The following is a 23,221-nucleotide window of genomic DNA, read 5'->3' as shown; positions in this document are numbered from 1 at the left end:
CTGCTTCACTTGTGCTGTAGTTGCAGGGGGACCAAGCTGTTAGACCGGCACGTGAGTGTGTGTGTGTGTATTGCGTGTGTCTCCTGTTCCATTCACCTCTTGAATACTAGGATGTTATTTTAAAAGAGAAATTCTCATCGACTTACTTCGCTAAAAGGGCTGACATTAAATGTTCTATGCAAAGATTTTTTTCTAGTTGTCGAATTTCTAGTTTAAGTGGTTCCATGGAAGGACGACTGTTGTACACATGGCCATCATAGTTTGTACTTATGTTACATACTACAGCTGCGAATGAAGACCAGTGCATTGGACTGGGGAAAACAGAAAATATATTCCCATAAGAGAATGTGATTATTAGCAAAGAGCATTTCTTTCTAGGCCAGAAACAAACTACGCACTCCCTTGGGCGTTCATGTCTGGGCCTGGATCTGGGCTATGTTCAATACGAACATGATCAACACTGCTATTTAAGACTGGAATTGGAAAGTTGATATATGTAGTAGAATTATTTGTTACTTCTTGGTAAAATATTAAAATAATTCATCACATTTGGTAACAACCTTGTATAAAATTCGCCATAAATTTAGCAGGTTCAGAAAACACACAGTACCAGTCAAAAGTTTGGACACCTACTCATTCAAGGGTTTCTTTCTTCTTAAAAAAAAACAACTATTTTCTACATTGCAAAATAGTAGTGGAGATGTCAAAACTATGAAATAACATATATGTAATCATGTAACAACCAAAAAAGTGTTAAACAAATCTAAATACATTTTAGATTTGAGATTTTTCAAAGTAGCCACCCTTTGCCTTGATGACAGCTTTGCACACTCTTGGCATTCTCTCAACCGGCTTCATGAGGTAGTCACCTGGAATGCATTTGAATTAACAGGTGTGCCTGTTAATTGAAGTTGTGGAATTTATTTCCTTAATTAATTTGAGCCAATCAGTTGTGTTGTGACAAGGTAGGGGTGGTATACAGAAGATATCCCTATTTGGTAGAAGACCAAGTTCATATGGAAAGAACAGCTCAAATAAGAAAAGAGAAACGACAGTCCATCATTACTTTAAGACATGAAGGTCAGTCAATACAGAACATTTCAAGAACTTTGAAAGTTTCTTCAAGTGTAGTCGCAAAAACCAAGCGCTTTTATGAAACTGGCTCTCATGAGGACCGCCACAGGAAAGGAAGACCCAGAGTTACCTCTGCTGCAGAGGACAAGTTCATTAGAGTTACCAGCCTCATATTGCAACCTGAATAAATGCTTCACAGAGTTCAAGTAACAGACACAGACTGCGTGAATCAGGCCTTCATGGTCTGCAAAGAAACCACTACTACAGGACACCAATAAGAAGAAGAGACTTGCTTGGGCCAAGAAACACGAGCAATGGACATTAGACCGGTGGAAATCTGTCCTTTGATCTGATGAGTCCCAATTAGACATTTTTGGTTCCAACTGCTGTGTCTTTGTGAGACGCAGAGAAGGTGAACGGATGATCTCTGCATGTGTGGTTCCCACCGTGGAGCATAAAGGAAGAGATGTAATGGTGTAGAGGTGCTTTGCTGGTGACACTGTCTATGATTTATTTAGAATTTAAGGCACACTTAACCAGCATGGCTACCACAGAATTCTACAGCTATACTCCATCCCATCTGTTTAGTTGGACTGTCATCTGTTTTTCAACAGGGCAATGACCCAAAACACATCCCCAGGCTGTGTAAGGGCTATTTGACCAAGAAGGATAATGACGGAGTCCTGCATCAGATGACCTGACCTCCACAATCACCTCAACCCAATTGAGATGGTTTGGCATGAGTTGGACCACAGAGTGAAGGAAAAGCAGCCAACAAATGGTCAGCATATGTGTAAACTCCTTCAAGACTGTTGGAAAAGCATTCCTCATGAAGCTGTTTTGGAGAATGCCAAGAGTTGTGCAAAGCTGTCATCAAGGCAAAGGGTGACTACTGTGAAGAATCTAAAATATATTTCAATTTGTTTAACACTTTTTTTTGGTTACTGCATGATTCCATATGTGTTATTTCATAGTTCCCTAAACTATTCTACAATGCATAAAATAGTAAAACAAATAAATAAAAACCCTTGAATGAGTAGGTGTGTCCAAACTTTTGACTGGTACTGTCAATATATTTGTTCAATGTCCCCAGAGTAATACATATTGAGGGCTTTAACAGCAGATAATTTCCCTCTTGAGATAGTTAAGGCTCACAGGCAATCCTCCAGTATAACTGTGTGTTCTTGATGTATGACTTAAATGTCAAGTATGATTGCAGTAGAAATCTCAGGATTAGATTCCAGGCCAGACACCACATTCACCTGCAGAGAGTCAATTCTGCTCACCTAGAAATCCATCGGCTTTGCTGTACGGTACAACTGTTTGTGTACTGTAGTGCATTTTCTACCGCCAGGTAAATGGCTGTCTGTGTCATGCCCGGCTAAAAGGCATGTCCATGTCAATGGCTGTATATCTCCCGGCAGGCAGCTGGAAATGAGGTCTAATCGGACGGATATTAAAGTCACAATACACTGCTTCCGACTATTACGGCCTGTCAGCACCGGGCCCCCTCTCCTCTCTTGCCCAGATTAGTATTCACCTCTGAATATTTATACACTCACCGTAGGCTTAACCTGGGTGTCTCATTTTCATCTCACTGCACTGGTTGTGGGTATGGGTGTGTGTACATATGAATATTTTGAGATCATTTTAAAAAAAAATACACTTTCAGCAGGCCCTGCCCGTTAGGGAAGGAACCTAGACATCTCACCCCCCCAACACACACACACACACTTGGTCCCCTCTTATAGTTGTACATGTTTGTGTCTTCACATGGGCACGTGTGTTATTTGTGGTAGAGACATCTAGGTTGAGTCTGACCATCACTTCCTCTCGTGTTGTTCTCAGGTGGAGCCGGAGCTCGGCAGCCCCGGCAGAAGCTCTTCACCATGGACGTGGATGAAGAGGAGAACATGAGTGAGTGTGTCCGTCTCTCCCTTTGTCCAATTGTCTGTCTGCCTGTGTCCATTTGTTCCCTTACTGGATCCCCTGCTTAGACACACACACACACACGTACACAAAGGACATACACAAAGGACATACACAAACTACAAGCACCGCACATACAGAAACCTCACTGCAAAACCCGATAAATTCCTTGGATTCAACTTATATTGCTCTATGCACACCCTTTAAAAAGAAAATGTCATCCTCACTCACACATTCAAATTTAATTGGACATTTTGGGAGGAATCTGAGCCCTGAGCTCCAACCAGCCGTGCCTATGAATGAGTCTCTGCTCTAGATCCCCACCTCTCTGAACAGACAGAAGAAATGGCTGCCTGGTCTATCCCAGGATGAAATGGATGGTTGCCATTGTAGTTTCACATCCCGGTTTCACGCTGAGGGCCTGCTGACAATGTCACCTTCATTACAATTGGCCGATTTCTGTACATTTTTTCCAAAACGCCAGCTACTGGCTCAAAACAGAGGGGGACATTTCATGGAGTTTTGATACTGGGACTACTGTTATCATTTATCTCCAGGTTAGTTAGCCACTGTAAAGATGGCTACAAAACATATTACTCCGAGCAATAGAAATGTGTCATTCACTTGAACACCAGGAGGAGTTCATCATATTTGTTTGTTCCTCAAGTATGCTCACGTTCATACCAGCTGGATTCCGGTTTGAAAAACGGTGTTCGGAAACATACCCACTGATATGCTCACTGACATTCAAAATACGCAATAGCCTCGAAATAATATTAAGCTACTCCACTGAAATCGCCGGGACATTTACATTTTCTGTAGCTGTACTGGAATGAAAGTAATTAGGCCTAAGTGTTAATTGGCTCATCAGAAGTCAACTTTCCCTGAGCGTACGAAACATTAAGAACACCTTCCTGATATTGAGTGTCCTTTTGCCCTCAAAACAGCCTCAATTCGTCGCGGCATGAACTCTACAGGGTGTCGAAAGCGTTCCCCAGGGATGCTGGCCCATGTTGACTCCAATGCTTCCTAAAATGTTCAAGTTGGCTGGATGTCCTTTGTGCGGTGGACGATTCTTGAAACACACGGGAAACTGTTGAGCGTGGAGAAACCCAGCAGCATTTCAGTTCTTGACACAAACCGGTGCACCTGGCACCTACTACCATACCTCGTTCAAAGGCACTTAAATCTTTTATCTTGCCCATTCACCATCTGAATGGCACACATCTACAATCCATGTCTCAAGGCTTAACCTGTGTCCTCCCCTTCATCTACACTGATTTGAAGTGGATCAATAAGGGATCATAGCTTTCACCTGGATTCACCTGGTCAGTCTATCATGTAATGAGCAGGTGTTCTTAATGTTTTGTACACTGTCTATAATGGCAAAAGCCACTTATTGTTACAGTATTCATGCCTTTGGTTTTTCTCCTTTGTAGTTATTTCCCATACATCCCCTTGTTAAGACTCCTTCTTGCCTGGCTTTTGCATGGCTACCCCAGAGTCCATGAGATAAGTAAATGAAATCATGTACATTATCGTTTGAGTGGAACATCCTTTAAGGCTATTAAAGAACATCCTTGAACAAGGCAGTTTAACCCACTGTTCCTAGGCCGTCATTGTGAATAAGAATTTGTTCTTAACTGACTTGCCTAGTTAAATAAAAAAATTACAAAAAAAAGGCATGGGCACATTATAAGGAGGGGTAGGGCTTCATATTAGTCTGGGTATATACAGTGCCTTGCGAAAGTATTCGGCCCCCTTGAACTTTGCGACCTTTTGCCACATTTCAGGCTTCAAACATAAAGATATAAAACTGTATTTTTTTGTGAAGAATCAACAACAAGTGGGACACAATCATGAAGTGGAACGACATTTATTGGATATTTCAAATTTTTTTAACAAATCAAAAACTGAAAAATTGGGCGTGCATAATTATTCAGCCCCTTTACTTTCAGTGCAGCAAACTCTCTCCAGAAGTTCAGTGAGGATCTCTGAATGATCCAATGTTGACCTAAATGACTAATGATGATAAATACAATCCACCTGTGTGTAATCAAGTCTCCATATAAATGCACCTGCACTGTGATAGTCTCAGAGGTCCGTTAAAAGCGCAGAGAGCATCATGAAGAACAAGGAACACACCAGGCAGGTCCGAGATACTGTTGTGAAGAAGTTTAAAGCCGGATTTGGATACAAAAAGATTTCCCAAGCTTTAAACATCCCAAGGAGCACTGTGCAAATGATAATATTGAAATGGAAGGAGTAGCAGACCACTGCAAATCTACCAAGACCTGGCCGTCCCTCTAAACTTTCAGCTCATACAAGGAGAAGACTGATCAGAGATGCAGACAAGAGGCCCATGATCACTCTGGATGAACTGCAGAGATCTACAGCTGAGGTGGGAGACTCTGTCCATTGGATAACAATCAGTCGTATATTGCACAAATCTGGCCTTTATGGAAGAGTGGCAAGAAGAAAGCCATTTCTTAAAGATATCCATAAAAAGTGTTGTTTAAAGTTTGCCACAAGCCACCTGGGAGACACACCAAACATGTGGAAGAAGGTGCTCTGGTCAGATGAAACCAAAATTGAACTTTTTGGCAACAATGCAAAACGTTATGTTTGGCGTAAAAGCAACACTCTGAACACACCATCCCCACTGTCAAACATGGTGGTGGCAGCATCATGGTTTGGGCCTGCTTTTCTTCAGCAGGGACAGGGAAGATGGTTAAAATTGATGGGAAGATGGATGGAGCCAAATACAGGACCATTCTGGAAGAAAACCTGATGGAGTCTGCAAAAGACCTGAGACTGGGACGGAGATTTGTCTTCCAACAAGACAATGATCCAAAACATAAAGCAAAATCTACAATGGAATGGTTCAAAAATAAACATATCCAGGTGTTAGAATGGCCAAGTCAAAGTCCAGACCTGAATCCAATCGAGAATCTGTGGAAAGAACTGAAAACTGCTGTTCACAAATGCTCTCCATCCAACCTCACAGAGCTCAAGCTGTTTTGCAAGGAGGAATGGGAAAAAATGTCAGTCTCTCGATGTGCAAAACTGATAGAGACATACCCCAAGCGACTTACAGCTGTAATCGCAGCAAAAGGTGGCGCTACAAAGTATTAACTTAAGGGGGCTGAATCATTTTGCACGCCCAATTTTTCAGTTTTTGATTTGTTAAAAAAGTTTGAAATATCCAATAAATGTCGTTCCACTTCATGATTGTGTCCCACTTGTTGTTGATTCTTCACAAAAAAATACAGTTTTATATCTTTATGTTTGAAGCCTGAAATGTGGCAAAAGGTCGCAAAGTTCAAGGGGGCCGAATACTTTCGCAAGGCACTGTAAGAGACAAGAATTTGGAAACACGTGAGAGCAGGATTTTTTTTTGTTTGGCTTGTGGGATGTGCCCTCTATTTTAGTATGCAGAAACTCGACGAACATCAGCGCCTGTCTGAAGCTACGGATTCTGTGTTCAGAAGTCGATGGAAACCCCAACAGAGCCTCTGAAGAGCTCTGATCTCATCTAGTTTGAAAATGCATAGTGTGATATGTTTATTTTATAAAGTAGAGCTCTGCGTTACCAGAAAGTAATGGTTATCAGATCAATTAGGTTGTCTAAAGATCTAAAAACATCTTGGAGGTTTTCTCAGGTTGGACCCTTTCATCCTTGTCAGACTTTGTTGGTCTTACGGAATGTGTCCTCTTCCCTTTGCTCTTCCTCGCACTCTTCCCTGCACCCCCCCCCCCCCCCATCTTCCCAATAAACCCTGTAATTTGCACTGCCGGGTTCTCTCTCCCCTGAGTACCGAAAGGAGTAACCTATCAAGCCTTTGCTGGAGGATGTTATAAATGAAAATTTTGCCAACATTCCATCCGCTTTGCCAACAGGACCTGGTGATGTGTGCTCCTTGCAATATTCTAGAGCTGCAATTCCACTATTATGAGAGCTCGCTCAGCACTCTAACGCCAAACTATCATTAAAAAGCCAGCAGATAAGAGTATCGATACTTGTGGGGTGAGGAACAGGTGATCAAATTTGCCTGTAAAGTAAAGATCAGTTTGTTTGTATGCGTGTGTGTGTGTGCATACCCCAACTCTTCCACATATTTTCCCCCCTGACCCCTCCCTAAACTAATATATCAACAGAAACCTGCCTGACCACGGCTAGCAAATGCCGTGGTCAGGGAGGGAGGAATTCAATATTTATTTTGTTGTGATGGCCTGATTTTCCTACCACTTATTTCCCCATTTACATAGTCATTGTATAGACTAAATCATTCTTGCAATGCCTTAGAATCCAACTTCCCTTGAATGTCCAAGAAAGTACAGTCCTATCATTATGACAATTATTGGCTATTTTGCCAAAACTTAATTGCCAAATGGATTTTCGTCTTGAGATGTATGTTTGATACTTTGGGGTCAATGTAATATCAGTTAAGCCTCTCTAACAAATAAACATAGCACACATCACCAGTTCAGTTCCAAAGAGTGATATAGGAATCTATCAATTTTACATTTACAAGATCCTGCAACGAAGGCGTTGTAAGTTACTCTTTCTGGGCACCGCAGGTTCGAGCAGCACCGACGTAAAGGAAAACCGTAACCTGGACAACGTCTCCTCCAAAGAGGGGGAGGCTGTGGCTGAGCATCTCCCCAACGGCAGTGGCGGGGGCAGCAGGAAGCGCCCCTTAGAGGAGGGAAACAATGGCCACACGCACTCCAAGTTCCGGGCCAAGAAGCGTAAGAAAACGCCAGGCCCGGTTCTACCCAAGAATGCCCTTATGCAGCTGAATGAAATTAAGCCGGGGCTGCTGTATAAGCTGCTATCTCAAACGGGTCCAGTCCACGCTCCCGTGTTTGTCATGACCGTCGAGGTCAATGGGCAGCTGTTCGAGGGCTCAGGTCCCACCAAGAAGAAGGCCAAGCTGAATGCAGCAGAGAAGGCACTGCGCTCCTTTGTCCAGTTCCCCAACGCCTCCGAAGCGCACCTGGCTATGGGCCGGACACTGACAGTCAACACAGACTTCACATCCGACCAGGCCGACTTCCCAGACATGCTCTTCAACGGGTTTGAGACGCCCGCACCGCCCGAGGACTCCTTTTACCTGGGCTCCAATGGCAGCGGCTGCCTAAACTCGCTGGGAGAGTACTCCATGCCTTCCACCCCAGGTGCTAACTTAGCCCAGGCCCTGTTGCCCCCTCCCTCAGCCTTCACCTCGCCCTCGAGCGGCAAGAACCCTGTCATGATCCTCAATGAGCTGAGGCCGGGCCTCAAGTATGACTTTTTGTCCGAGAGCGGCGAGAGCCATGCAAAGAACTTTGTCATGCAGGTGTCGGTGGACTCACAGCAGTTCGAGGGCTCTGGACGAAACAAGAAGCTGGCCAAGGCCCGGGCCGCCCAGGCAGCCCTCTCAGCCCTCTTCAACATGCAGCTGGACCAGACGCCCTCCCGACAGCCCATCCCCAGAGAGGGACTGCAGCTCCACCTACCCCAGGTAAGAGCCCAAACCTAGGTCCCTCTGAACTAGCCCACTTTGTCCCCAGTCAAGACCCTTTTTTAGAACAGGTCATAGCACCAAAATTGTATCTGCACTCACTGACTGTGGGGGAAAAAAACAGGGTGAATCGTTTTTTAATGGGGATGAGTAACACGGTTTATACTCTACATGTAATGTTTTCAGGCGCTGAACAAAGGAATCACGGCACTTATGCCCTCAAGCACAAAGGTCTAACACCCTAGAGTCCAAAACAGAGCTTTCCCAGAAAGTATTCCTTCTCTGTAATATATTATGGGTAGCCAAAACACTTATGCAAGGCTTTCTCAAACTGTTGTGATTTTTTTATTATTAATACAGAAGTGCATTAACTATTTATAAATATCCGGATGTTTTGGTCAAAGAAACCCATCTGCTGAGAATGAGAGTTTGAGAATAGGTCTTTGTTATATTGGAAACTTTCTATTGGCTGATGTGGGATTTAAAGCTGGGGACACAAAGGTATTTTCACAACTGGAATTAGTAAAATCTCCCCCCTCTTAATCATAATGTCTTTGAGCTTATCTAAAGAACTTCAGTGTCTGTCACATGCCTCTACTACCTCATATTCTAAAGTATTTTCTTTATGAAAGTTCCCAACGGGAACATTGGGTGCTCTTACCAATCATCGCTGGGTTTGAGACATTAATTGAAGATGAAATGATCAAGCCCGAAGGATGATAGAAGATGAGACAGGAGTTGAAAATGTAAGGTGCTTTAGTACTGAGATGATGTGTATGCATGCGAGACATCTATTTACACATCTCCCAATCAGGCTCCCCTAATCGCCAGCTGAGAACACCAGGAAATAGCATGCCTCTATCTTAATTTACCTCTCCTTTTTTAGTCTTGTTGAAACAACCACTATTGACTGTCCAGGCTCTTTCCTACCTAGATGTGAGACCTATTCAATTGAGGCACTCAAAGGGGTTCCCCCCTTGAAATGCAATTATTTTACTTAAGTCTTGTTTACTTAACTTGTTAGCCTGAATAAAATCACCCTTTGTGAAGATGTTGTTTTTAAACACTTTCAAAATGTAATGTGATTTTTCTTTAAATGTAATACGATGGTACAGTGCTGCTCACACATTGTCGTGGGACAGAGTTGTGTCTAGAGCTTGAGTCCGTGGTTAGGGCTAGGTTTTAGTAAACGTTTACTGGGGTGTTGTAGCTGGGAGTCAGACTGTATCTAGCTCAACTTCATCCCTGGATTTGCACTCCACTAGTCGTGCTCCGTTACTGCTTTGTGACTTTACCACATACACGTTTTGCTACTGGGAATGCTACTGGGAATGCTACTGGGAATGCTCGGAGTGTAAACCCAGCATTGCAGGTGCTCAAAGAAGGTATCCCCTTTCTAAAGCCTGCTCTTTTCGAAGACTCAATATAGCTGGGTTTGGTTTGATAAGAATTGGGGGGGTTGAAGATGGGGATTGGTCATCACAGAAGTGACTGTCAGTCCTGCCGGTGAGTGCAGACTGCACAAGTAAGCAGCTAGTGGGGCTAGACTGTCAATGGCTTCAATTGTCTTTTCTCCCCAGGATCATTTCCCGCTTTTTTTATTTTTCTTTCTTTCTATCTTTACTCTCTCCTCCACTTGTCATCGGTCTGGTTCCTTCAAAACAGGCAGCTCGTGTCAATGATTCTGCACCTGCTAATTGGTCTATTAATTCTCTGTCGGTTAATATTTATTAAATGTACCATCAACCGAGCGCTCCATATGGACGGGGCTAATTAGGAAAGTCAGGAAAACATGAGTGATAGAATGCCCTGTTAGTTATTGCCAGACTGGAATTGCCTGACTGTTTTTTTGGCAGGCTGCTTTGTTCCCCCGGAGGTTAACAGAGACGTCCACACGTTTCTGCACTGCCTGCAACCAACCCGCGCAATTCCGAAGTCAAATGATCCCCACTCCCAACTGGGTGACACTGAAGTATCAGGGGGAAGTGATATTTAAACTAATCTCGTTCATTTGTTCCCATCTAGCCGTCACCTCTCCTTGGTTGTAATCATTTTCAGCATTTAAGAACACAAGTCGAAATATTTACACAGGGTTCTTAACCAGAATAGACACCCAGTTTCTTTATGCAATCAGCATTCAATAACACATCAAAATATTTGCAAACATAATGAAAATGATCATGCTTAGGTAGGACATAGAATGTAAGACAAGAAGTGAAGACCTCAAGATCCTGAGCATTAAGTGATGTTGTACTCCGTCTGTGATCAAAGTCTGTTGTGGCTTTTTGAATGTTCATGGAGGAGGAGATGGCTGTGTGTACTTTCTGGTTCATTTGGGGTTCCTCCTTCAGGTTGCTCCTTTGGTCCTGAGTTGGTGTCCTTATGCTTGTTGCTCTTCTGTTGGTTCCTTGCTTGCGTTGCAAAGGCTGTGCTCTAGTTGTCTTCTACCTCTTTTCTTGAGGGTGGAACGCTTCAAATCGTCCTCCAGCAAAAATGGTTTTTACTTTTACTGTTGATCCGTGATGTCATCTGCTCCCCCACTTGATTGAGCTAGATGAAATGAGCAGGATAAACTCATCCGAAACAGGCAACCTACTACCTGAAGCCTGTGGTTGTTGTGTTGCGTGTCACATCTCTGCTGTCTGTGTGTGGTCCCAGGTCCTCGCCGACGCGGTCTCTCGCCTGGTTGTGGACAAGTTCAGCGAGCTGACGGACAACTTCACCTCCCCCCACGCGCGGCGGAAAGTCCTGGCAGGGGTCGTCATGACAACAGGTACGCTTTGTTACTAGGCCTAATGGGAAAACACTGTGTTCTCCACTCTCGGGAGCAATGCCGCTGCCAAACGGTACACCACTAGATTTGTACAGACCATAAAAACACAGCCATACTGTCTGCAAGTGGCTGACGTGTATAGATGGGAGGAAATTAAGCTTCTTAATTAACCAGATTATGGGTGGGATTAGCACCACCTCTCAATTCATTGTGCACATCAGTTTTCCTTTTGGGTTCGTGGGTCCATGATTGATAGTGCATGATGCTGCTGTTCATCATTGGCTTTGTAAGCCTCTTTTCCTATTCATATATATATATATATTTTTTTACAAAAATACACATGCGCGTATTTGTATGCCTACATAAGAAACTACAGTGTCTTCAGAAAGTATTCATAACCCTTGACTTAATCCACATTTTGTTGTTACATCCTGAATTCAAAAGATTCAATACATTTTGTTCTTACCGATTTACACACAATACCCCATAATGACAAAGTGAGAACATGTTTTTATTATAACATTTTAAAAAGTCGTATTGATAATGAAATGCATTCATATATAAGTATTCACACCCCTAGGAGCTCAGGTGCATCTCATTTCCTTTTGATAATCCTTGATGTCACGACAACTTGATTTGAAGTCTACCTGGACATGATTTAGAAAGAAACACAGTTGTCTATATAATGTCCCACAGTTGACAGTGCATGTCAGAGCAGAAACTTTACATGAAGTCCAAGGAACTGTCCATAGATCTCCAAAAAATAATTATGATGAGGCATATATTTGGAGAAGGATATTAAACCATTTCTAGCGTGTTGAACCTTTCTAAGAGCACTGTGATCTCCATTATTGGGAAATAAAAAAATATGGAACTACCAGACTTCCGACCAATTGAGCAACCGGGCAAGAAGGACATTGGTCATGGAGGTGACCAAGAACCCAATGGCCACTCTGACAGAACTGCACAGTTCCTTGGCTGAGATGGGAGAACCTGCCAGAAGGATAACAGTCTCTACAGCACTTCACTAATCTGGGCTTTATGGGAAAGTGGCCAGACGGAAGCCACTCCTGAGAAAAAGCCACATGACAGCACACCTGGAGTTTTCAAAAAGGCACGTGGAAGACTGATAGCCTAAGGCAAAAGATTCTGTCATCTGATGAGACAAAAATGTAACTCTTTGGCCTGAATGCAAAGCGCTGTCTGGAGAAAACCAGGCACAGCTCATCACCCATCTAACACCATTCCTAAAGTGAAGCATGGTGGTGGCAGCATCATGCTATTGGGATGCTGTGGAACTGGTAAGGAAAGAGGGAACAATGAATGAAGCCAAATGCAGGCAAATCCTTGATGAGAACCTGCTTCAGAGTGCAAACGACCTTAAACTGAGGGCGAAGATTTCCATTCCAACAGGACAAAGACCCCAAGCATACAGCCAAAGCAATGCTGGAATGGCTTCAGAACAAGAATGTGAAAGTCCCTGAGTGGCCCAGCCCAAACCCCAGACTTGAATCCCATAAAAAAACTTGAAGATTGCGGATTACCGCCGCTTGACATCTAATTTAAGAGGTTGAGAAAATCTGCAAAGAAGAATGGAAGAAAATCCACAAATCCAGATATGCAAAGCTGATACAGACATACCCAAGACGACTCAAAGTTGTAATCGCCACCAAAGGTGCTTCTACAAAATATTGACTCGGGTGTGAATACCAGTGCTTAATTTGTCACATCGGGAGGTCCCGTCACTGCAATATGCCCACATACTTGAGTATAGCTGCGGGGCTTAAACAAGCCTAATTTTCCACAACCGCCATATGCATACATACAGTACCAGTCAAAACTTTGAACCACCTACTCATTCAAGGGTTTTTCTTTATTTGTACTATTTTCTTTTTTAAACCCATATGGAATCATGATGTAACCAAAAAAAGTATTAAACAAATAAATATATTTTAGATTCTTCAAAGTAGCCACTCTTTGCCATGATGACAGCTTTGCACACTCTTGGCATTCTCTCAACCAGCTTCACCTGGAATGCTTTTCCAACTGTCTTGAAGGAGTTCCCACATATGCTGAGCATTTGTTGGCTGCTTTCCCTTCACTCTGCGGTCCAACTCATCCCAAACCATCTCAATTGGGTTGAGGTTGGGTGATTGTGTGTAGGGCAGGTCATCTGATGCAGCACTCCATCACTCTCCTTGGTTAAATAGCCCTTACACAGCCTGGAGATGTGTTTTAGGTCATTGTCCTTTTGAAAACATCAACTGTTCAGAGGAGACTGTGTGAATCAGGCCTTCATGGTCGAATTGCTGCAAAGAAACCACTACCAAAGGACACCAATAAGAAGAAGAGACTTGCTTTGGCCAAGAAACATGAGCAATTGACATTAGACCGGTGGAAATCTGTCCTTTGGTCTGATGAGTCCCAATTAGAGATTGTTGGTTCTAACTGCCATGTAGGTGAATGGATGATGTCCGCATGTGTGGTTCCCACCGTGAAGCATGGAGGAGGTGGTGTAATGGTGCTTTGCTGGTGACACAGTCTGTAATTTATTTAGATAGTCCCACTCAGTGCAAAAACCAGATGGGATGGCGTATCGCTGCAGAATGCTACGGTAGCCATGCTGGTTAAGTGTGTCTTAATTCTAAATAAATTACAGACTGTGTCACCAGCAAAGCACCATTACACCACCTCCTCCATGCTTCACGGTGGGAACCACACATGCGGACATCACCCATTCACCTACATGGCAGTTAGAACCAACAATCTCTAATTGGGACTCAACAGACCAAAGGACAGATTTCCACCGGTCTAATGTCAATTGCTCATGTTTCTTGGCCAAAGCAAGTCTCTTCTTCTTATTGGTGTCCTTTGGTAGTGGTTTCTTTGCAGCAATTCGACCATGAAGGCCTGATTCACACAGTCTCCTCTGAACAGTTGATGTTGAGATGTCTGTTACTTGAACTCTGTGAAGCATTTATTTAGGCTGCAATCTGAGGTTCAGTTAACTCTAATGACTGTGGGATTTATTTTCCTTTGGCGGTCCTCATGACAGCCAGTTTCATCATAGCGCTTGGTTTTTGTAAATGCACTTGAAGAAACTTTCAAAGTTGACATTTTGCGGATTGCCTGACCTTCATGTCTTAAAGTAATGATGGACTGTCGTTTCCCTTTGCTTATTTGAGCTGTTCTTGCCATAATATGGACTTGGTCTTTTGCCAAATAGGGCGATCTTCTGTATACGACCCCTACCTTGTCACAACACAACTGATTGGCTCAAACGCATTAAGAAGGAAAGAAATTCCACAAATTAACTTTTAACAAGGCACACCTGTTAATTGAAATTCATTGCAGGTACTACTATGTCATGAATCTGGTTGAGAGAATGCCAAGAGTGTGCAAAGCTGTCAAGGCAAAGGGTGGCTGCTTTGAAGAATCTCAAATATAAAATATATTTTGACCTAACACTTTTTTGGTTACTACATGATTCCATGTGTTATTTCATTATTTTGATGTCTCCACTATTATTCTACAATGTAGAAAATAGTAAAAAAATTAAAAGCTTGAATGAGTAGGTGTGGCAAAACCTTTGACTAGTATTGTAAATTCTCAGCTGGGGGGCTTATAAGACCCGAATTTCATATAATTTTCAAGACATGTAGCAGTAGAAAAAATGTCACAATATTGGAATATAACTTAAAATAAAATAAATCAATGTATGGTAGGCTACAGCAGAACACACATATGATAGGAATTTCATGTTCAGATTACAAACTTCTTACGTACTGTGAAGGTAAAGAAGAAAAAAAGTCCTACCGTAGTTTTCAAAACCTCCCACAATGACTTTCCCCATGTCAAGTCCATTTAACTCCCTGAGAGTCCTGGGGCTGTGAAATTTAGCTTCCTAAGTCTGTTCTGAACACTCTAGCTGTGGCGTATTTTTTCATTTTGAGTGTTAACTATAACCTGGGTGTCCTCTCTAACCTTGTCTACAAGGCTTTCTGCCACCAAATGCGCCTTGGTTCGGGCATGTTCAAAACTCGCTAGTAGGCTTATTAGCTAGTGGAGTTGCCGGTGGTGATGCTGAACTGGTGGGATTAGCAGCACTGCTAGCTAAGGCATCGCCAACAGTTTGCCCATCACTTCTCTCCTCCGGCAATGACAGTTCTCTGGCTCGTTCTGGGTTCAATTCACCATCTTTCTCAGGGTTTTTGGACTTCAAAAATCTAATTTAATTGCCTTTTCTTATTCATTTTTTATTTGGCTTTCCCCACAATTAAAATTCAGTAGGATGACGACACGTGACGTGATAACGTAAGGACGACCTCTTCACTAGCTGACCACTTCTACCAAGACCTGTGTCAAGATCAGTTCCTTACAAAACAGGCCCTCCCCATAACCTCTAAGTACAAATAAGAGAGCAGGACTGGAATCAGTGTGGCAGGATAGGATGATTACACAGAAGGATCACCACGCTATTATACTATTATAGGATTGATGCCGGAACAAACAAAGTCAAATCTGAGAGGTGCCCGGATCCTGTTCAAATGAAGCACTGGTAAATACTTAGTGGTTCTTCCTTTAAAAGTTATGAGCTTATGCCGCGACCATTTGTGGTAGATGGTGGCATTCTGTCATTGCACCACACTATCACCAGGGGAGTTAAAACGCTGATCTAATGGTATCCTAAACTGTGGCAATTAATGGAGGCGTCTCTGGCACTAGAGTGCTGCATCAGGCAACAACAACAAACAGTCGGTGGTTCTGAAGTTAAGAGAACTTGGGTAAATACAAAGGGGGGATTTCACTTGACATGTGGACTGATGATTTTCGAAAAATAGGCATGGTGGGCTTTTGGTTTCTCTCCCTCTAAAACAGAAATAAATAATACAAAAAAAACTGGCTTTATTTAAAAATTAGTACGAATGTCTCAACCCATGTTCAAGAATGGCCTTTTTCACTTTTCAGATTACAATCGCTCACTTTTGGTTATTTGAAACTAAATCTCTAAAATATATATTTTTTTAAACAAGCCATAGAAATTTGGTTGCAATTTCAGTTACATTTAAAATTTTTTTTAAAAAAAGTAAGGAACTTGTCTGTTGGCCCTGCATTAAAGACCAAAATTGGTTAAAGAAAAGTGTGATAAACAATATATACCACCGTCTCTTGCGCATGTCATTTTACTTTCATAATGCATCCTTATTTACAGAGCTATTATTATTATTATTATTATTAACCCTGCATTATAATTATATAAAAGCCTGTTAGGGCAAATCTGGTCTGTGAGAATATCTAACGAAGCGAGCATAAAAGGGATTTAGCTCGTCTGGTAGGCTCGCGTCACTGGTCAGCTCGCGTCTGGGTTTCCCTTTGTAGTCCGTAAAAGTTTTCAAGCCCTGCCACATCTGACGAGCGTCAGAGCCGGTGTAGTAGGATTCAGTCTTAATCCTGTATTGACGCTTTGCTTGTTTGATGGTTTGTCTGCGGGCATAGCGGGATTTCTTATAAGCGTCCAGATTAGTGTCCTGCTCCTTGAAAGCGGCAGCTCTAGCCTTTAGCTCGATGCGGATGTTGCCTGTAATTCATGGCTTCTGGTTGGGATATGTACACCTTGGGGAAGATGTCATCAATGCACTTAATGATGAAGCCGGTGACTGAGGTGGTATACTTCTCAATGCTTTTGGATGAATCCCGGAACATATTCCAGTCTGTGCTAGCAAAACAGTCCTGTAGTGTAGCATCCACGTCATTTGACCACTTCCATCTTGAGCGAGTCACTGGTACTTCCTGCTTTAGTTTTTGCTTGTAAGCAGGAATCAAGAGGATAGAATTATGGATTCGCCAAATGGAATGTGGGGGGTGCTTTGTATGCATTTCAGTGTGAGGAGTTTTTTCCCTCTGGTTGCACATGTGTAATGCTGGTAGAAATGAAGTAAAATGGATTAAAGTCCCCGGCCACTAGGAGCGCCGCTTCTGGGTGAGCTTTTTCCTGTTTACTTATGGCCTTATAGTGTTGGTTGAGTGTGGTCTTAGTGCCAGCATCGGTCTGTGGTGGTAAATAGATGGCTAATAATAATAATAATAATATAGATGAGAACTCTCTTGGTAGATAGTGTGGTCAACAGCTTATCGTACGGTACTCTACCTCAGGCGAACAATACCTCGAGACTTCTTTAATATTCGACATCGCGCACCAACTGTTATTGACAGTTGACAACTGTTATTGACAAATAGACACACACACTCACCCCTCGTAGCTTCTCTGTTCTGCCGGTGCATGGAAAATCCCACCAGCTCTATATTATCCGTGTCGTCGTTCAGCCACAACTCGGTGAAAGATAAGATATTACAGTTTTTAATGTCCCGTTGGTAGGATAATCTTGATCGTAGGTCACCGATTTCATTTTCTGATGATTGCGCATTGGCCAATAGAACGGATGGCGTGGGAGTTTACTCTCTCGCCTACGAATTCTTGAAGGCAGCCTGACCTCTGCCCCCTTCTTCTCTGTCTTTTCTTCACACAAATGACGGGGATTTGGGACTGTTTCCGGGAGAACAGTACATCCTTCCCGTCGGACTCGTTAACCTCTCTGGGATATGTGGGACGATAGCGTCCCACTTGGCCAAAAGCCAGAGAAAAATCAAACTTTCATGAAATTACACATGTAAGATACCAAATTAAAGCTACACATGTTGTGAATCCAGCCAACATGTCAGATTTCAAAAAGGCTTTTCGGCGAAAGCAAACGATGCTATTATCTGAGGATAGCACCTCCGTAAAGAAAACGTATTTCAACCCTGCAGGCGTGACACAAACGCAGAAATAAAAATATAAATCATATCTTACCTTTGACGAGGTCTTCTGTTGGCACTCCAATTTGTCCCATAAACATCACAAATGGTCCTTTTTGTTCGATTAATTCCGTCGATATAAATACAAAATGTCATTTTATTTGGCGCTTTTGATCCAGAAAAACACCGGTTCCAACTTGCGCAACGTGACTACAAAATATCTAAAAAGTTACCTGTAAACTTGGCCAAAACATTTCAAACTACTTTTGTAATACAACTTTAGGTATTTTTTAAAGTAAATAATCAATACAATTCAATACAGGAAGAAAACAAACTGACGCTAGCTTTCTGGTCATGCGCCTCTATCAAACAGTACACATGAAGTGACCCTCGTTTTGAACAGGGTTACTTCTTCATTACACAAAGGGAAAACCTCAACCAATTTCTAAAGACTGGTGACATCCAGTGGAAGCGGTAGGAACTGCAAGCAAGTCCCTCAGAAATCTGGACTCCCAATGAAAGCTCATTGAAAAGAGAGTGACCTCAAATAAAAAAAATCTGAATGGTTTGTCCTCGGGGTTTCGACTGCTACATAAGTTCTGTTATACTCACAGACATAATTCAAACAGTTTTAGAAACTTCAGAGTGTTTTCTGCATATCTTATCTTCTGGGGATGAGTAGCAGGCAGTTGAATTTGAGCATGCTTTTCATCCAAAATTCCAAATGCTGCCCCCTATCCTAGAGAAGTTAAAGAAAAATGAATTACACCCAAAGTCATCCAATTCAGCATCATTTCGCACTGCTCTGAAACAAGCATGGTGACTGGTCTTGATAAATCAATTTGATTTTTATTTTCACTTTATCTCCGTTTCGGTATTGGTTAGCCTACATTTAGGTTGTGGAAATGTTACACTTATTTTGCTCCTATGTTGCGCCTACTCTCGACCGGTCACATTGTACAGCGCCATATTTTCCTAACGGAAACCCTGAGAGTTTTCTATTTCTTGGAATAGAAACACCATAATATTAATCAAATTTATTAAGCTACATTTCTTAAAATTAATCCCATATACTTTGTTCTTACAAAAAAGGTTTTAAATTCTCTAGTACAGCCAATATTAAAAACTGTCAAATGCTTCTGAAAGATGCCCTCTGGTGGTCAAACTAGCACTAACTAGCATTAATGACAACAATGGCTGACACTTAAATAATGTGCCATAGAATTCTGTGGCTGTTACGTATACTCCCTCTCCGGCCTCTAGGTCATCAGGCTGCTGATTATCCCGCACACCTGTCACCATCGTCAAGTGCACCAGCGCCTCATGACACTCACCTGGACTCCATCACCTCCTTGATTTATCTTCCCAATATCTGTCACTCCCCTTGGTTCTTTCCTCAGGTGTTATTGACTTTGTTTCATGTCGGTGCATTGTTTGTGTTTCGTGTTTAATGTTTTGTTTATTTACTAAAACACTCACTCTCTGTACTTGCTTCCTGACTCTCAGCGCGCTCGTTGCAGTGGCAGCCCGCAAGGTGTGCTGCAGTATGACGCAACTTTTTAAAGGAAGAACCACTAAGTAAATTAGATTTCTGTATTACATTTTCAATAAATTTGCAGAAATTTCTAAAAAATATGTTTTCACTTTGTCATTATGGATTATTGTGTGTAGATGGGTGAGAGAAAAATCTATTTCATCCATTTTGAATTCAGGCTGAAACGCAACCAAATGTGAATTAAGTCAATGGGTATGAATACTTTATGAAGGCCCACTGTACATCTAAAATGTAAATGAAATGGAATAATAGAAAAGTAAAAACCATAAACACAAATGCTTTTATTGAATGTAAAGGTGAATTTTGAGCCTGTCTGTTCCCGACCCCCAGGCACGGACGTGAAAGAGGCCCAGGTGATCTGTGTCTCCACGGGCACCAAGTGCATCAACGGCGAGTACATGAGTGACCGCGGCTTGGCGCTCAACGACTGCCATGCAGAGATTATCGCCCGTCGCTCGCTCATCCGGTACCTCTACACCCAGCTGGAGCACTTCCTAAGGTGAGAAGTCAAGGGGTGGAAGCAATGGCAGAAGCCATTTGAAAATACAAACAATGACTCTCATTTTGATTGGAGTTTGTTTGGTTGTAGCTAACCTTTTGTGGGTCATAACGTCATAGTCCTTGATTTGTATTTAGTTGTAAAAATCAAGTCGACTGTTGCATAACTTTTTCTATAAGCAGCAATTGTTGCAAATTGTTTCTTCAATTGCAACATGGCATTCCTTTTTGCTCTTGCTTCAGCTGATTCTTTTAGTAATTTTTGTTCATATGAAATTAGGTCCCTTTGACCACACTGTCCCCCTTTTTCCACCCTCTGTAATTAGCAGCAACAAGGAAGAGCAGCAGAAGTCCATATTCACGCGCTGTGACAAGCGTGGCTACCGGCTAAGGGACAACGTTCTGTTCCACCTCTACATCAGCACCTCGCCCTGCGGAGACGCACGCATCTTCTCACCGCACGAGGCCGGCATGGAAGGTATGAGGCACCCCACTCCTTACCATATGAGAGTAAGAGATGTGACCAAACCGCTTGCTGACCCTTCTGTGCCACCATGTACCACGGTGGCATGATACCTGTCTTTTTCATCAGATGCATATGTCTGGCTATCCACCGCCTGCTTAATGCTTTTAGATGTGAATCAGGCTGTGAATGCGTTCTGCCCTTAAGTTTATATGAAGCCTAGTTATTGGTTACTAGTCAGACTGTTAATGTGTGACGCACCGTCATATAAACCTAGAAGAGCATTTCCGATCATAAACGTATTGTTTTTAACCTAATGCATTCACTGAACTATCCCTTTAATGCAAGTGAAAAAGACAACCACCAATTGGTGTTAGACTGTGCCGGTTTGCTTTAAAAAAATATATATATATACATTTGTGATTTGTTTTTCTGAACCGATTACCCGCAAATCGGGGCGGCAGGGTAGCCTAGTGGTTAGAGCGTTGGACTAGTAACTGACTAGTAACCGACTAATCCCCGAGCTGACAAGGTACAAATCTGTCGTTCTGCCCCTGAACAGGCAGTTAACCCACTGTTCCTAGGACGTCATTGAAAATAAGAATTTGTTCTTAACTGACTTGCCTAGTTAAATAAAGGTAAAATGAATAAAAAATTAAATCGTCAAATGTCAGATTTGGCCATTGACAAGCACCTAAATTGGAACGCAGTGGCTGTACATTAATATGCTATACATGACGTCAGACCTCCAAGTTCTCCACTTCACAGCACTGATTGGGTTTTGACTGACAGCCGTTCCACACTTCAGGACTGCGCGCGACAAGAAGATGCCCCCATCTGTCCCGTTAAATGGGCTACTTTTCAGCATTTGTTGTTGTCTGTGAGGGGAAAGCTGCAAATCGAGAGGAATGGAAAGGTGAGATGTTCTGAATGATGAGATGTTAAGGATTATTTAAAAAATACTGCTTTGATGTCATACAAGCAAACGACACAGCCGTGAGTCCAAATGTGCACTACACATTTCCATATTTAAAAAATCTTGTCATTTACAATATCAACATTTATGATCACTATGTTTGATCCAGAGTTACAATGCGTTATAGGGTTGGGCGGTTCCAGATTTATTTCATCATACCATCCTTCTCTCACATCGGGATTTACGCTATTACTGGTTTAGTACACAAGGGGGCACCCCCAAAAAAACAAAAACCCTTTGAAGGTCGAATTTACATGAAAGGTGCAAGCTAAATATGCTAATGAGTGCAAATGAAAATAAACGAATTGCAAAGACAGTCAATCCCGCTCATAAAGTTATACATGTGTAGGTAGGAGTTACGAATGTCATATATGGTGAGTCTGGACATTAACAACTGAATGTGAATGAGAGACATTGCGCAAATGAACAAAGTTTTGATGCATGCTTGTCTGTAGGAAGAACAGTACTTGCTCTCCAACAGCATGTCTACAAGCTGTGTCTTTCTGGAGGCTCTAGAGCAACGGGCCTGCCGGAGAAGAGGGGGGGAGAGCAGACAGGCAGAGAATGGAGAGGAGAAAAAACACAAGGAAATTAAGATCGCAGTGGCAGCTGTACAAATAACTTATCCAAAGGACTTTGACTTCTCAAACACGGAAGCAAGCTAACACAATATGATACCTCGTTACCTTATTAATTCATCCACTTAGATAGCAAGTTAATTTAGGGGTTGTGTTAACGCAGAATTTTGCATTTTGCACGCGGGGGAGAAAAGAACACGTAAGAAATATTGAGCCGCGTTTTATAAACGTGGATCTAAAATGCTTCTTATTGTAACTTCTGCTCGGCATCAGACTCATTTTGTGCTTCAGATGCACTTTGAAACTCGGATGAGAATTTACGAACAAGTAGCTACTTTTCTCCGGTATGTTTCTCAGTGTAGCCAGCCTATTTTTCTTCATAAAGTCCAAGATTACCTTTAAGCAAAATATTAGGAAATGTAGCTGGCTCCATTCTTTCTATGATAGGCCTAAACATTAGAGATATGATAGCCATGGATCGTATTTACAGAAAAATACCTTGCTTTATCATTGTAAGTGTGGCTGCCAGTCAAATAGTTTCACTTCTGTGTGTTGCACATTTTCATATAATGAAAATGAAGTTATTTGCTGCCGAATGTGTTGCACTAATGAATTTTCTATGAAGGAAAATATTTCATATGTTGTGGTAGGTAAACCGTTGGGTGTTGGGTTGAGCGCACAGGGATGGACACAGAGACAGGGTGGTTCAAGTCAGAAAACACAACTTTACTAAGCAAAAAATAATAAACGTAACAAAATAACTTGGATGGCTCGGTCCTTCTCATTAGTCTCCGGGAGCTTCGTTCCCCCCTGTCAGTACACTCCTTGCCTCTCCCTTTTACTCACCCGCGGTGTGCCACGGTGCTCCATTTGTGGTCTGCTCAGCTGGTTGGCACTCTCCCCTAATTACCCCTAATTGGTGCCACCAGCTTCGGGGTGCCCAGCCCGGGTCCTCCCAGCAGAGGGAACCAACGTTGCGACAACGACCTCCCTCCCCTCCATCACCAACACCCAGGGTAGACCTCCCGGGATACCACAACATATACAGTACCCGTCAAAAGTTTGGACACACC

General features: G+C 42.5%; 1 protein-coding gene across 6 annotated transcripts in view; it reads left to right on the top strand.

The window, feature by feature from the left end:
- The window catches only part of LOC110520004 (double-stranded RNA-specific editase 1), a 194,769-nt gene that overhangs the window by 146,804 nt on the left and 24,744 nt on the right, over positions 1–23,221 (top strand). For 5 of the 6 annotated variants that reach the window (XM_036974215.1, XM_036974213.1, XM_036974214.1 and 2 more), the window contains 5 exons: positions 2,923–2,991; positions 7,585–8,510; positions 11,169–11,283; positions 19,964–20,132; positions 20,458–20,609. In XM_036974215.1, the coding sequence (XP_036830110.1) occupies positions 2,964–2,991; positions 7,585–8,510; positions 11,169–11,283; positions 19,964–20,132; positions 20,458–20,609 (1,390 nt within the window). In that variant the 5' untranslated portion in view covers positions 2,923–2,963. The remainder of the gene's footprint in view (positions 1–2,922; positions 2,992–7,584; positions 8,511–11,168; positions 11,284–19,963; positions 20,133–20,457; positions 20,610–23,221) is intronic. The other variant, XM_036974212.1, reaches the window with a different exon arrangement.

Source organism: Oncorhynchus mykiss, chromosome 3, assembly GCF_013265735.2.
Source record: "Oncorhynchus mykiss isolate Arlee chromosome 3, USDA_OmykA_1.1, whole genome shotgun sequence".
Taxonomy (NCBI): domain Eukaryota; kingdom Metazoa; phylum Chordata; class Actinopteri; order Salmoniformes; family Salmonidae; genus Oncorhynchus; species Oncorhynchus mykiss.
Note: the sequence above shows the minus strand (reverse complement) of the source record. Positions and strands in the feature narration are given on the sequence as shown.